Raw genomic sequence first — 16,075 nt, 5'->3', positions numbered from 1 at the left:
TGGAGGTAATGGTTTGTCTGATTGCAGTATCCTCTTAACCAGTTTGTTAAAGAGTACAATACAACATAGAAGTGCTTGGTGATGCAGCAGATGCAAGTTTTGTCCAAGTTTTCAACACCTGCTGCTGGGAACCAATTGGTGGAAAATGGGAAATAATATTTTTTTTTCATGGATTTACAGCCACCCTCATATGTAACCAGGTGATTGTCAAGGTGCAAAGTGCAGTATCTGTTTATCAGAAGACAAAGTGCACCACCGATAAAATTAACAGCTGCAATTCAATTGAAAGCGGTTGTGGGTGGTTGTACAATCCTTCTGAATGGTAGTAAATCAAACTCAATGAACAGGACAAGGCTGTTCAATTTGGGAACAACCATTTAGATTGTGGAGAACAAAGGCTGAGTATTGCCAATTGCAGTTTAAGGGCGGCATTCAATGCTATAAAGTGCTGCCTTTATCTGTTAGAATCGAATAATTGACATAGAAAAGATATACTGTTTATTGGGAAACATGATTGCTCAAATGGATGCCTCTTGAGTGACTAAGTTAAAGCAGGGTTACAGTCACCCAAGTGGTTGAAAAAGCATTTGAAGTTCAATCACGTCTGGGATTGGATTCTGTACACTAGCTTAGAAGAAGAAAGAAGGTTCTGTTGTTTTTGTGCTCCACGCAGTAAAACATTTCCCCAAATAAACACTGCCTTATGTTTAGTTTAGTGCTTGCGAATATTGGCCATTGCATCCAGATTCAGATTACTTGAAAGGGCATGGAGTCACTTTCGCAGTGACTCCTGTGGTGTCTTGAATGAAATTGTGTCCTTATGCATCTTACAAAGCTGCTGTGTGTTTGAAATTGAAAAGCCTCTAATGCGGCCCAGCTGCAAGACACCCAAGAGAAAAGCTGACTGGGATGCATTCCCCCATTGCGTGTTTGTGATTGTTGTGCTTGAGCTTGAGCTTGGGGTAAGAGTGTACTGGCTGAGACCCTAAGGAGCAAGGATCACTCCGAAAGAATGCTCCCACTGATCCATCAATCTGGTCTCCAAAAGAAGAGGCAATGAGTCGCTTGGCAAGGAACAACAACAAAAAAATTTAAAAGAGCAGCATGACCACCAGGATAGACTTGTGGCGACATACATGTAACCGATTGGGAATTTGGCAGCTGCTGGTTCTGTAGCAGAGGTAAAAGACAAGACAGACATTAAAACATTTGACAGTTTTGGTTTGTGTTTTCTGGAGGGTACCAAAGTAAATTTAGGGAGAACGTGTTTGATTGTTGGCATAGTCTCACTCAGACCGCAAAACTGTTGCGGAGTTTTAGACCTAAGGGAATCATTTGCGTCGTTTAGTCAGGATCATTCGGATGTCATTGCATATCCTCAGTCAAAGGATACTGCTTATGTTATGTTACTGTCATTAGCTAACTGAAATTGTCTCACGTTTTCCATGTATAGTTTCCTTTTCTGTGTTGTTGTGGTGGGATGTTCACTTCAGAGCATTAAAAAACAAACATAAATAAAACTAAAATTGTATTTAAACTGCAACCCAAACTACAACCAAAGCTGATGCAATTAACACTGGAAAGTATACAGCTGACTGGTCATATAGTCATGAGATTCAGGAAAAGACCGATCATAGCTTGCGATGGCCATGTGCTGCTAAGCTGTCCCTTTTCATATTTCCTGGAAAATCATTCCACTAGTCACACACTTTAAAAGGACTAGCTGTGGGAATCTAATGGCCTTTTCTCATCTGTTTGGGTCTTTTTTAAAGTAGGAAGTGTGAAATGATGTGGCGCCCCACCATACACCACAAACCATTGCCAGCTTTACCAGGACAACGGAAGGACATCTAAATATAAAATACAATGCCCTCCAGTCAAAGCTTGCCAAAAAGTGTACGTGCTTGTGACGTTTGGGATGTGGAAAGTCATCCTCCGTTTATCAGGAAACATAGCGGAAATCACTGGTGTATCTTTGTCTTCAGTTCACTGTCGGTGTATCTGCTGTCTCGTCTTACCGGAATGTAAAACCTTCCTGGACCGTCTTTTAGATACAATTTTTCAATCAATCATCATTTTGAATCCTTATACACCAGTGGATATGGAATCATCCCTCTGCTTGCAAGTGTTCTGGTGGTCATCAGTGTATGGACAGATGTTTCAGCCAGTCATGTAGGGCTTTCAGAGATTGACTCTTTTAAAACATACAGGTTGTCTACAAGTTTGAACTTGCCAGGAACTTCTGCCTAGCTTTACAGAACAGAAACCTAAAACCTTGGTTTGGAGGGCACTTCAGTGTCACATTAAAAACAATTTAAATAGAATTTGTGTTATATTATCCTGCCCTTCTTAAATGGAAACTACATTAAAGGGATGAGAGCCATTCTCCAGTTGTTGGATGTGCCAGGTACTGTACAACAGGGCTGGCTTGAGTTTCCTCATTTTCTAAAAAGTGGTCTTGGCAGGAGATAGAAAAGGAATGCATTCTTCTGAGAAAAAAAAAAGGCTGGCTGTGAGAATTGAACTGAGTAAGCAAAAACCTCAACCCTCACTACTCTGCCAGTGTTTAGTGCTAACAGCCCATCTGTAAAGACCGTTTTTACTGGCTCCTTCTAGAGAAACAGCTGTGACGTCTATCCAGTGATCACCAAGGGCAAATGGGATTATAATCATCCCTAACAGTAAACAGGCTCTTTGCTGCCTCATAAATATTTTACAACACAAGGTGCTCCCCGTGCTCCTATGCCAGACTGTGGCTGTGACCTATGCACTAGTCTTTCACCACAGTTTTCCCGGTCCACTTACTAATGAGTCTGAGGGCCCGCCACACGCGTCCTCACTCTGCCCCTCCAGACGTTTCTCCCGCTGCTCCCCAGTGGGTTTTTGGTCAGGAGGCAGCTTTACATCTCAGCAGGCAATGAGTGAATAAATATTTCAATGCCAAACTGAAATATTAAATAAGCAGAAGGGGTTCCAGTTTCCTCCCTGTAGTCACAGCTGGGTTGCCTGCTGTCCTCATTTATTGCTGTCCTAGGCTGATGCCAGCTCTCTTTCTTCTGACGTTACGCCTACTGCCTGTCTAACCCCCCCACCCCACCCCAACCCCTTCAAAACCAGGTTTGTATTAACCACTGGATTCACTACAAAAGCCTAAAACTGTAGTTCAATTATTTCAATTCAATTGCAATTATTTTTGCTGTGCCAAACAATCTGTGAGAACTTATAAACGTTCCCTGTCTGGAGAAGGCTTACTGTAAAATGTCGCAAGAACGTTGTTTTTCTCTGGGTCTTTTTCAAACTGGACACTAACCAGAGAAATGTGGATCTGGGTTTCAAAAGGGTTCACCTTCCCCTTTTTACTCTACTAGATAGTTTTTTCAATGCAACTTCTTTTTTTATTTTTTGTGGTTGTTTGCTTGTTTATTTGCATTTTTGCAGGATCAGATATATTTACTTTTTGGGCAATAAGCACAAAATATAAAACAATCCATCAGCTTGATTCTCCTCCTTTTTCTTCTAAGGGCTAGAAGACAGAACCTTTCTTCTAAAGATTGTATTAATGCACTCACAAGCATAGAAACCTTCATTATAAATGCAAGATGCAAACTGTACCAGCTTGGTTTCTGATTTGCGTCCTTGCCCTAGTAAACTCAAAGCAAACCCTGTAACTAGGTTTTGGTCTATAATCTAGCATGGGTGTAAGTATCTTTGGGATTTGTTGGGAATCTGTTTATTATATATTGTTTCTAAGTGTGATTTTAAATGATTTTCTGTGTGCAATGGTGTTGTGTTACCCTGCAAAACATACAAATACCACGTGCTACCTTTTTACTTTACATCATCATTTGCATACCTTGCTCAGCCTGACTGTTTGTCACCATGGATATTGAAGAAAGTACAGGATGTTATGGTTTTATGGTCTTTAGTGCTTGAATAATGGGAGAAGTCTAGAAATCATTTACAAACCATGTTAGAATTAACCCAGTCAGCTTTAGTTATGTCACCTTGGAAACTGATCTCCCCTGTCCTTAGAATCAGGTCTCTTGTACTGGAAAGGTAGAAATCCAAGCCAAATCAAACCCCACAAACATTCTTCCTCCTATATTGGGAAATCCCATATTACTGGACGCAAAATGCTGATTGCAAAATATATTAAAGGTTGAAGGTCTTTGGCAACAGGCTTTCAAAATCCTGAGAAAAATTCAACACAGGGTCTTCAGAGTTAAAGCTAATGATTAATGCTTACAAACTTGTCAGGGATCTATCAAATCAGGCTGAAAATCAGGCTATAGTTTTCCTGTAGTGATCAATTTATCTGTATTTTCCTGTTGGGTGGTGGTAAATGGCAAATCAATATATAAGATCTGTTGTTTTTTTGTCACTCATTTGTTGAGTGTGTTTGAACTCAAAAATTAACCAGTGTGTCATTCACTTTTACACTCTTGGGACAACCACCATTCCAACTCCCCCACTCACCCACATGTCTACAGCTCTTATTTGTTTTTCTTTTGTAATGAATGATACAATACAAATTTCTGCAAACACAGGCTTACTGCTTTGTTTCCCCTCAGTAACATGCTTTCTTAGCACCTCCGCAAAGGACATCAAGTAAAAATAAGAAAACCCAAGCAGTGCAGTTTAAACTGAGTACTTTTCCATGTCTGTTTGTTCCAAAAAAAGAAAAACAATGTACGGCACACATTGAAGCAGGCATTCCAGGTTGTACAATTGCAAAAACCTGCACATGTAACTTGATAAAGAACACTGAGCCAGACCTCTCAAATTATTTCAAAAATTTCAAAAGATAGCCTTCTCATTTTCAGGCTGCCTGTGCATGTCTGAAGTAAAGCTGTACAGTTCAAACTGAAAAGACCCCCTAGAATTGGTTGGTTCTGCATGGCAGCACTGTGGCAGCTATAGTTCAAGCATCATGTTCAAACAAGCAAGAGATATTCTGTACTTTTACCGATTGTCTGTGCCTGTTGCTGCCTGTTGCCTCAATTTTCAATGTCCAGCACTGTAAAACAATATTTGTATGTATTTGGTCAGAGGTTGTTTAATCACTGAGGAATCTTTTGCCATAATGCCCACCCTCAACTCGTTTTTGCCCACCTGGGATTTTTGACATTGAAACCCCTGAAAGGTGAAGGATTTCTTACTGCTGTCTTGTAAGGTAAGGCATAGCTCATCTGTGGTGTTTGGCTGGTTTTAGACTCTTTATTTGTTAGAAACCCCACTGGTAGCATTTTGACTGATTTCCAGTTGATGTTGTTTAACCAAGCCGTGAGTGAAGAACAAGGACGCCGCAGTGTGACGCCACTGTCCCCCTCTGTTTTCGCACAGCAGCAGGGTACAGTGTTGCCACAGTTGGAAAAAAATACAAATAAATATGAAGAGGCGCAGGGTTTGCTATCTCAGCTGAGAGACTATGTTGAGGTTACTAGGGTTACAGAAAGATGGCCCTGATAACAAGATACCACATAGCGGCAAGAGAGGATTTACTCTCTTTAAGCACAAAGAAGGACACAAGTTTCAAAGGAGAATGAAAAACTACAACACAGTATAAAAAAATACAGAGACTAGTTTGGACCACTTCTGTGTTAACCCTTCCTTATCTTACATATCTCGGTTTCATGCATAATGCATTCTGGGAAGCTGTAAAAGCAGTGTAACATGAAACGCTGTTTGTTATAGTTTGCTTGATAAAATTATTCTGAGCATCCTGCAAAAGTTACAGGAGCAGGCCTTGCTATTAAAATCTACTAAACTTGATTTCCCTGTTCGAAACCAATAAAAACGAATCCAGATGACCTCTTGATTTTCTGTCTTCCTCTGCTGAAAATATGCCACTGTCCTTGCACAGGTTTGACTAATGACTATCTAGCTCTTAAAAACTTTATTTAAGGTAACACATTTGCAGCAGTATTTCTACAACAATATGAATGTGCTTAGTATAGAATAAGCTTACTGTATTTTCCTGCAGCACAACTTTTATTGTCCTTGAATGGTAGTTGCCTTTGACATGTGCTAAAATCAGCCAAAAATATATAATGAAACAATAATTTGTGTTTTTGGTCAAATTGGGTAGACCGCACGTGTCTAAAGTGATTGCAGATATGCACATGGAGACAGAAGCAGATGGAAAGAGATGTGTGCTTGTGTTTGTTGTCTAGCAGGCACATTCCGCACCCAAGCTGTTGCGTGTATTTACAGTGCAGATATACCGGGTGGCGACATCTATGTCATTTATTTACTAAATAGCCTCACAGCTGCTAGAGCCCTGTTGCTACCGCCATGCACTTTATCTTACAGTCCAACAGCAATAAACTTTTCGAAGTTCACTACCTAGACAAATTAGACGAAAACACCAACATAAGAAAGACATAGCCCATCACTTGTGTCCCTGAAGCCAACAGCTCATTCTATTGGTGTAATGAATGTAAAATCCATGTAATACTTTTTTGGGCCATGTGGGCATCCAAACAATGTTATTTATCCTAAAACAAAACTGACTGAATTTGAAAGAATCGAGATGCTGGCCTTTTACACATACAAAACCATCAAAACACTAACAGAAGAAGCATGGTTGCTTCACTTACAAAAAAAAAAGCACTTACTGGATACTGAAATTACAAAAAAGATTTAAACTGAAGTAAATTGAAGGCTGAACTGAAAGGAACATAAACCAAATCACTAATTAAAGAACAGACCCTGATATTTGGTAAATCACAACATTTGGAGATATAGGCTACACACTGCCTCCAAGTGTCTGGCCTATTGACCAAACAATGAGTGTAAGGAATGCAACTGCGTTGTCATGCTGGTTAATCAGCCAATCACAGACCCCCTGGGAGACCACATTCCAGCTCTTTTAATAATTAATGAGTATGAAGCGATTCAAACCAGATGCAGATTAAACAAGTTTTCAAATATTTATAGTAAAATGTTAATTCATTTATTCAGTGTATTTTATAAGTAAGTACAAATATAGAGCAGGCTCAAAGGGATGGATATCTTGACTGTGCATCTTTTCTGTTGAACATTGAACATTCTGTTTGCTAAGACAAGGCACTTCACCAGTGGATCAATACTTTTTTTAAATGATTATCCCTGAGTCATATGTTCCATTGTTTCTGGACTGACACGGAAGCAATGCTTTTTCCTTTTTTTTTATTATGTCTGGGATCAGTGACTTCAGCAAACTACACTGGAAAATCAGTACAACCATGGCCTATTGGCTTGTCACGTAATACACTGTGATTCAATAACACCGACTGCCCCCATGCATGGAACTGCAGACAGGACAGTTGGAATGCCTAACTTGGTTATCTGGGCCTGTTTTATCAGCATTTTCCTGGGGAACATCACATGTTTTCCCCTCCTTTTCATTCTGACGTATTCAGAAGTAGCAGAAATAGACATATAGGAAACTTGGGAATAACATTTAACAAACAAAGTATTGTCTCCAGAAAGATAATTCATAATTGAGATTCTTTCCCCCTGATTTTAGAGCATTAATGCTTAGAATTATATTGTAACTTGGGAATGCTCTCAAAGTCAAAGTATAGAACATTTTGTCCTGAGATTTTGGCAACAGATAAAAGACATCCAAGGGGAAAGTCCTACTTTTTAAGAATATATCACAAAAGATCTCACATAGGCATGATATGCTGTCTCCTGCTCATGAATTGAACTGAACTGGAAAGACTGAGGTCTGCATGAGGATAAGATCTCCACCACAGTATCACACACATTTGTTTTCATAAAAACAAATCTGCCAAAGCTTACACAATAAAAGATACTAGTCTTTCACTAAACCCAAGTAGACTTCATGGCCACTAAGCACTGGTGATGCCTTTAAGGTCTAGCATTGTGTTCTTTCCTTATCTCTTCAAGAACTGATTGCTCTGATCTTAAAGGTGGAATTTTCCAGTCAGAAGAAAACTGAAGGGTTCAGAACTATTCCTGTATGGAGTTTGTTTTCCAGTATGTCTAAGCAAGTTCAACAGAAACAGTAAAATTCTGCAATCAAGAAAAGCTGAAGCACAAAAAGGAGTTGTTACATAGAGATAGCTGAAAGTTTATTGAGAGCAATCCATGCCGCTCCGGTCCTTACCAGACAGTGGCTCTTTGGGTTTCACTTCTGGCTTCTCCTCCACCTTCTCCTCCTCCCCCTCCTGGGCCACTTTCTCCACAGGGGAATCTCGCTTGATCTTGCTTCCTCTCACCATCTTGAGGAAGGACATACGCCTCTTGTCCCCATCCAGGCTCTCCTTATCCCCGAAACTCAGATCCCCGTTGGGCAGGCTCTCCTTTCGCTTTCCTGACAATCTGCGGAGAGACGAGAACGACCAACAATGAGTTGGTTAAGATACAGTGATTTGATTCTTGACCTGTTCCCCATTATCCTTTTCCTAGGCATGGAATGTAACAATACCGGCAGACTTGTTGAGTGAATGTTTCTAAAAAGACAAACAATCACTTTGAAAAAACAGTGGGGAGAGCTGATGATAAAATATGCCTCCTTCCAGGTTTCATGGCGTCTCGGCAGCATTTAATGGACTCGCACAAACAATGTAATGGCTTTAAATAGCTCATTAGCTCTCAGGGACGTAAGAGGGTGCTGCAGCCACAACAGTGTAGAAACAAACAAAGCCATAAATAAAACGAGCCACCTTATTGTCCCATTCATTCAATGAGATGTTTTGAAAAGATGCACAGGAAGAATCAATGGGGGAAGGGAACATCTCATGTGGTGAATTTTGGTGAATATAAAAAGGATAAAAACTCCATCAAGGATGTTTAATTTTGACATTAATGACATTGTAACAGTCATGATTCTTTTTTGGAGACACAATTAAGTCTGCAAGCATCAGACACACCACAGTCTTCCATTTCTAACTCATTTGATCAACAGATATAAGCACTTATAAATTAACTTTCCCCAAATCCCTGATCCCCTTTCCCACCTGAGCAGGGACACAAGCTCCTCTGAGCTTCTGCGAATGGTCTTCCTCTTGTCCTTCTCTAGAGGGGAGGTCAGCTCACTGGGGCGGCGTGGAGAGGGGCTGTTGTCCCCCTTGTGGCGACCCGAAAAGCGCAGCCCTTTCCCCAGCTTGCCGAGGGTCTTGAGCGGCGAGACGGTGCGGATGCGCTCCAGTGTGCCCCTCAGGGGACTGTTGTGGCCCCCAATGCTGCGTCGCTCCTCATTCACCTCGTTCTCCTCCTCCTCCTCAAAGGGGTTCCTCTCGTTGACTGGCGACCCCCTATCCAGGAGCCCGCTCTCATTCTCCTCACCCCGTTCCTCCTCATCAAAAGGGTTGAGGTTGAGGCTCATTCTCCCTAGGATCAGCTCCCCCGGTGGCCTGTTCCCCTTACCCCCCTTCAGTTTTCCTGGCAGATTCTTAAGGATGGGCATTCTTCCTCTGAGGGGTTAAAATCTGTGAAAGACAAATTACAATTCAAGATTACTAAAGGATTTATGGTTTGTTTTTTTCATTGCAAGAACTCAGACCAAAGAGGAAGGAAGGCAGGGTCCCTAATCTTGCTGCTTCTCCGGATTCTCATGGTAAAGTTGCCAGCTGGATCCGTAGAGGTCAGCTGTGCAAAATTACATGTCAAAATAACCTGTACTGCAGTCAATTGTGTACCCGCCATTTTTTATTTGCCTGGCAGAGACTGTATGATTTATAGTATTCCCTGATTGCTGCTTCCTGAGAGACAAAATTAACTCACAGATCAGTTATACTTCACAGGAACATTTAAGCAAGGTGTGCAGAAGGAAACTTTCCTAAAACAAAGCACTGACTTGTAGGTTGGTTGCTGTAAATGTATTAATATTTATCAGACATTCTGATCTATTAAAAAAAAATCTGATCATTTTATTTGGCCTAGGACCACACTTACTTGCCATGTTACCAAAGATGGATCACAAAATGAGAAAGACTTTAAAAAATAAATGCTTCTGTTTTGTGATGCTAGGATGTCAAACTTTAAGACGATGAAAACAAGAACCAGACTTTGAAGAGTCAGAACAAGTTCACATATGGGAGTCAGACAGTAAGACGGACCAGCGAATTCCACCCCGGGGACATAGAAGTTTGTTTAAATAAGCAGTTTGGATAGCAGGACCAGAAAACAAAATCAAATAAACACGCTTTCTCAGAACAGTGAAATTTTCATTGTTGGACATCGTCATTCCAAGAGGCATCTTCTCAATTAGCTGTTTGATGTCTGAAGTAACCATTACAGAAGATAAGTAATATTTCGCTGACTTCTCCTAATACAAATGCATAAGAACAATTTACTTTTGATTAGAAATGCAGTTAAAGCTTTGCTGTTTAGGGATTCATTCCTCCACTCCTCTTCATAAAATAATTAATCAGCAGTTCTATTAAAGTAAATATTGGAGAAACTTGTTTATTATATGACCTGCAGTTTTCAGTACAAGAGTAAAGTACAACAAACAATAAAAAGACAGATACATTACTCTGATCAATGTATTTCGAAAATTCGAACATGATCACAAAGTATAGGGAAGCTCATCACTGCAGAAAAGTTGCTCAATGCTATTTTCGGTGCAAAAGTAATGTTTCCAAAGCTTGAAATATCTCACAGTGTTTGCACAGTCTTTTTTTCAATCAAGTATTGTAGGTATTGCAAAGAACCCCCCATGGATCTCTTGCAACATGACACTTTACCTGTTTGAATTCTGCTTATGTTAGCATAACTGCACTTTGTTACTTCCCTTTGGTATATTGCCCTATTTTATGTTGGGTTGAGTAAAGACAGGGAGTTAGATTACTCATGAGGGTGAGTAGAGCACACATGTCTTATTGCATCAGTATTAGTGTGTGTCTTCTGTTGTTATGTTTGCAGTGTGTATACTCTTTAAAAAGACTTTAGACCAAATGAAAACTTAGACCTACCCCTGAAACACAAATTAAAAATCTGTACCCTATCAGGGTTTAATTTATTGTTAGAAGCCACTTTATACTATTTTTAAATCAAAACATGATAGGATTCAACTTCGTCATTTGCTATTCACAGGTGGGTAAACACTGTGATTGGGTCTGGCCCATAAATTGATAAAGTGCTATATGCAGTCTTTGATTCCTCATGACAATTGAAAGTGCTAGGTGGATGAAAGATGAGAGTTGGTTTTGAAAACCACTCCAGCTGTGGCACCCAAATACCATAATATCTCAGAGGTTGCTGCGGGAGTCAGGGCCCGGGCAGGGCTTTGGTGTGAGTAGACCCCGGTCAACTTGTTCATGAGTGTGAAGTTTTGAGGCCTTTGACCCTCTACAATAAAACATTTTATCCCCTTTTTTCTGGACTTCCTGCTTCCATGGACTGCTTGCATATTTGGAGTGGAGAAAACACAACACAGCCAGTCCTGAATCACTTCCTGCCAGTCTGAGCTGGAAATGTGTGTGTTTGTGTGTTCTCAAGTGTGTGTGTAAGAGTTATATTCATAGCCTTAGTTCAAAAGTGTTGAAAGCTTTATGGGCAAAACTCTGAGCTCTGGACTGCATGTTACCAGAAAAACCTGTCTCCTGCCTACACTACTGTTTGGAGTGGCTCTGTATAGACTGGATAGAATCATGTTTTAAGCTTCAGATAATGCTCTCATGAAAGCTTGAATTTTTTTTTTTTTACATAAATAAATGCAATTTAACCATTTCAAATCGAACCTCAATTTACAGAGGCTTGTGCAATATATCTGACAAATCCATATACCGCTGTCCAAGTACAAATCACCCTCTTGGAAATAGTTAGAGAAGTAGAAACAATGTGACAATGCCTGGCTACAAATTCCATGAAGGGAGGGATGCAAGAAATTCAAACCTCTCATGCCAAGCCCCCATCCCCATTGAAACCTTCTCCTGGCCCGTCTGTCTGCCTCTCTCACTCTTTCCAGGAAGCTGAAATCTCTATGTAGAAGCAGGCCACTACAAAATGGCAGGGATTGATAATTTAAGGAGATAACAGAGACGGTAAAGCACCTTTCTTCCCTGTCAGGTCGAAGACAAAGATACGGATGCTTTTCCATCTCACACTGCCTTCACAGATAGTGTGATGTGTTCACAGGATGTCTCTGTAAATCCTTCTTGGCCTTTATTTACATTACAGACCGATACAATGGACAATCGGCCTACCCACGCTTCTTACATAACTGTGTGATGGCAAATCTGCATTGGTATTTACCTTATCTGTACCCAAAGACGAGATAATCTATCAGTCAGTCTCTGTTCATTTCTATGCAGCTAGTACAACCTTATGAATAATCCAAGTGATTAATGTGAACTAAGGTTCCTCTCCTTAACAAACTCAGCCTGTTTCCAAACATTCACAGGAAAACTGGTTAAGATGGAACTGAGATATAGAGTGGCTTTACTTTAAGATGTTCTAGATGTGGAATGTGTTCAAGCAAACCCTGCTTTCCAGCCACTAGCTAATATACTCAAGAGTAAGTGGTTTGAGCCCAGGAATGTTGGTCACATTCCAAAGAACTCTGTGTGACTTTCTATTAGAAAGATCTATTCCTCACACACCCAAAGTCACACAATTTGATAAAAAGGCAAGGACACGGACAACAAATTTAGAATACACGCTATGGGTATTTATTTGTACACATAACGGGGGAAATTTTGCTAAGTTGTGCATCTAATATGAAATAAAAACTCCAAAGACCCAAACTGCAACAATCACTAGTCCACATTAAGGAGACTCACAATCAAGTCACAAACAAGCCTAGCCTGCTGTGTTTCTTTTTTTGCTTCATGCTTTGCAAGAAGGCAATTCCAAAAATTCAATTAAAAATGACAAAAACTAAAAAAAAATTAGTATGATTTATGCTTGATATATATATGTCTTATATTCAAACAACTCAGGGTTTCAGAACAGCAGGTGGGCGGGAAGCTGGAGAAGTTACTAGTTTGACTTTGGACTTTGTACTCTCATAAAGTCACCTGCAATTAATTTTTTTCCATGATATGTTTATTACATACCCTGAGAGGGAAGACAGAAAAACTGATGACTGTTAGTAAGGCATGGCTGATTTTATGCAAGTCATGGTTTATTAAAAAGAAGAAGCTAAGGCTGAATATGCTTTTCTGTCAGCTGGTTTTGAATGAATCCCTGTGCCTGTGTGACAGAATAATAGAGCTTACAGTGCATGGCAAGTAGGATAATTGCATACTGTGTGGAACCATCGTGGCTATAATCAGTAACCTAAGAATCTATACAAGATTAAGTATGTTTGTCCATTTGGCCACAGATTAACGAATAATACTAAAGGTCATCAACAAATAAAATAAATATATATAAGTGATAAATACATCAAGAAGAATCAAGAGTCAAAAAGGCCATAGTTTACCTTTTAAAAATACAAAAATGGCTGGCCAAGATAGCTCTGTTACCAGATAACATTTAAATTGATATTAAATTCAACATATGTGTTTTCAAAAATGGAAATGCAAACAACAAAAACAGATGTTGTTGTTCTTTTTTAATATATATTTAAACTCAGCAGATTTGTGTATGCATCTGTCATAGGCGAACAAGGATGTTAGTGGTGAAGCAAATAGCTCAGCACAAAAAAGCATAATTTAGAGGAAATGGATAAAAGGATACCGTTGTGTAATTTGTCCTTGGAAATAATAATACAAATAATGTAGCATTCTGCTTATCATCTGTAATATGACCAAGAAAGACTGGAAGTTTGCTTACATCACTTAAAAAATGATTAATGATTACCATATCTAATCAATATTATTTATTTATTTAATTAACTCCTCTTGGATGATCATTTCCCAATATTGAGATTTGCCTCATTTAAGCCACATTCACCACCACTGTAGTCTAACTCATTACAGAAAGTGAAATATTATTTCAGGTACATGTACAATCATTCATACAGACTGCAACATTTAACCTGCTGTGTGAGAAAAAACGAAACTTTCCACCTCAGTGAGACAAAGGTCAAAAAAGTGACTGAATTTATGTATGTTCAAGGGCATTCATAATCACAAACAAGAGTTTACTGTGAGAATAATTACATTGTAAATAGGAGAAGTTACTTACTGAATGCATGATGGCGAAATAGGTTACTCTTCAATCCTTGGAACAGAAAAACAGAACCACTGCAGGGAAGAACTGGCTTAGATTAGCTTTCCAGTTACTGGAAGCAATGCAGAGGAGAGACAGAGGGAGCTGCTCTTGCCTTTACATAGGGGAGACCGAGGACTGCTGCTGCTGGCTGTGTCTTTTACTTTTACTTCTGTGGGCTGGAAATACCCGGTACTACCTCACTGTTCAGCTAGGGTAAATACAGATGCACATCACCAACAGGACGCACAGATAGCATGTGATTGTGATTATTTGCAATTCAGATCAACCTGAGAGGTAATTTTGCATTTTTGGGGGCTTTGATCAGCTTTCATTGTGTATTTCAAAAGACTAGAACAGGTTTATGTTGTATCACTGTAACTGTTTATGATGTTAGTAGCATCACATAACACACACACACAGCTTGCTGATGTTATAAACATTGACTGTGGTAAATGCTGGTAATTTCAAAGGAAGTTAAAAACCGTACTGAGGAAAATGTGGAAACCTGTGACAAAAGTGAAAAATGAACCAATTGATTAAGGTGAGCTTTCAATCTGAGTCTGCCTTTGACTCAGTGAAAGTCACAGTCAGTGTGTGTCTGTGTCTGTCTGTTGAATTGTCAGTATTTAGTATGACACCAATAGGATGTTCCCATAAGGACAATGGTTCGCACTCGATTTACTGGAAGAAAAGTTGAAAAGTGTGTTTATTGAAATTAACAAGGAAAAACAAATCCTGAAATAACAAACAAAATGTTTGAATCACCTGATGTCTTTGTTTCAGTGCACATGGAGATTCTGATAATATGTTTGTTATTTGTATTGTTGTATTTCTTGTTGAGAAACGCGGAACTTGGAGTAGTAGAAATTACTGTAATGCTTACAATATGATAAAAAAAAATATTTAATTTGACACGCAACCGGTACAATTGAATGTCAATAATACAATCCTCCACTGCTCTTAGTACATTCAAATTTAACCTGTCTCGTGTTTCTTAATCGGGGTCTGCAAGGCAGCTGCTGACAAAAGTGAAAACATATTTTGGACAGATTGTAAATTGACACTGGTTTGCATGATTTGTTTCTTTGTTTGTTTGCTTTTCAATAGACCTTTCTGTCTCACTACAGGGAAAATGGGTATGCCACTTATGAATGTGTGGGATTGTTCTAGTTTTAAAACCTCAGACATTAACATTAATGTGTGTTGCTTTCATTTAGTATCTCAGTTCAGTTTACAGGAAATTACTTTACTCTCTCATTTGGCTGGACCTGTTTTATCATCTTTCATCTCTCCAGTGTTTGCATTACCGGTTCTTTAATTATTTTATCAGATTAATGTAGACTTCCCCTACCGTTCCCTTTACCATGTTTGTTGAACATGTAGCTGCAGATATAATAATAATAATAATAATAATAATAATAATAATAATTATTATTATTATTATTATTATTATTATTATTATTATTATTATTATTATTATTTGTTTATTGGCAGACACCCTTATCCAGGGCGACTTACAGGTTACACAAGCATTACAAGAGTGCAGCACTACAATTCAATTAAAAAAATAAAATTAAGCTTTAATACAAAGTACAATTTTAGAATTACTAAAGTATTTAAGGTAAGTTAATCTAGGAGGTCATGTTTCATCAGAGGATCCAAAAAAGTATTTAATTCCTTATATTAATTCCAGATCTGTTTCCAAAAAAACATACATGCAATGAGTTTCTTAATTATTCCCTGAAACTTACTGTTAAAATGTTCAAGCCTTTTTTGGGAACAGATAAGACGTTCCCAACAAGTGTCAAATGCCTTTCTTTCCCAGTACTACGTTGACATGCTTTCTGTTACCCTAACTGTAGCCAGTACTCTTATTGCTAAACCCCTTAACCTGGACAGATTGAATTTCTGTATTGACAGCAGACAACAGACAACAGACAACATCAGACCAGTGGAATTG

The 16,075-nt window shown here is 39.1% G+C and overlaps 1 protein-coding gene across 2 annotated transcripts in view; it reads right to left on the bottom strand.

Moving 5' to 3' along the window:
• Window positions 1-16,075, bottom strand: part of exoc3l2b (exocyst complex component 3-like 2b) — a 33,491-nt gene that overhangs the window by 12,294 nt on the left and 5,122 nt on the right. The window contains exons 1-3 of one of the 2 annotated variants that reach the window (XM_066703886.1): window positions 14,089-14,783; window positions 8,970-9,440; window positions 8,117-8,331 (exon numbers count right to left, since the gene is read on the bottom strand). In XM_066703886.1, the coding sequence (XP_066559983.1) occupies window positions 8,117-8,331; window positions 8,970-9,418 (664 nt within the window). In that variant the 5' untranslated portion in view covers window positions 9,419-9,440; window positions 14,089-14,783. Of the gene's footprint in view, window positions 1-8,116; window positions 8,332-8,969; window positions 9,441-14,088; window positions 14,784-16,075 lie in introns of those variants that run through there. The other variant, XM_066703887.1, reaches the window with a different exon arrangement.

The sequence above is a fragment of the Amia ocellicauda genome, chromosome 5 (assembly GCF_036373705.1).
Source record: "Amia ocellicauda isolate fAmiCal2 chromosome 5, fAmiCal2.hap1, whole genome shotgun sequence".
Taxonomy (NCBI): Eukaryota; Metazoa; Chordata; class Actinopteri; order Amiiformes; family Amiidae; genus Amia; species Amia ocellicauda.
This window is presented reverse-complemented; position numbering and strand designations above follow the sequence as displayed.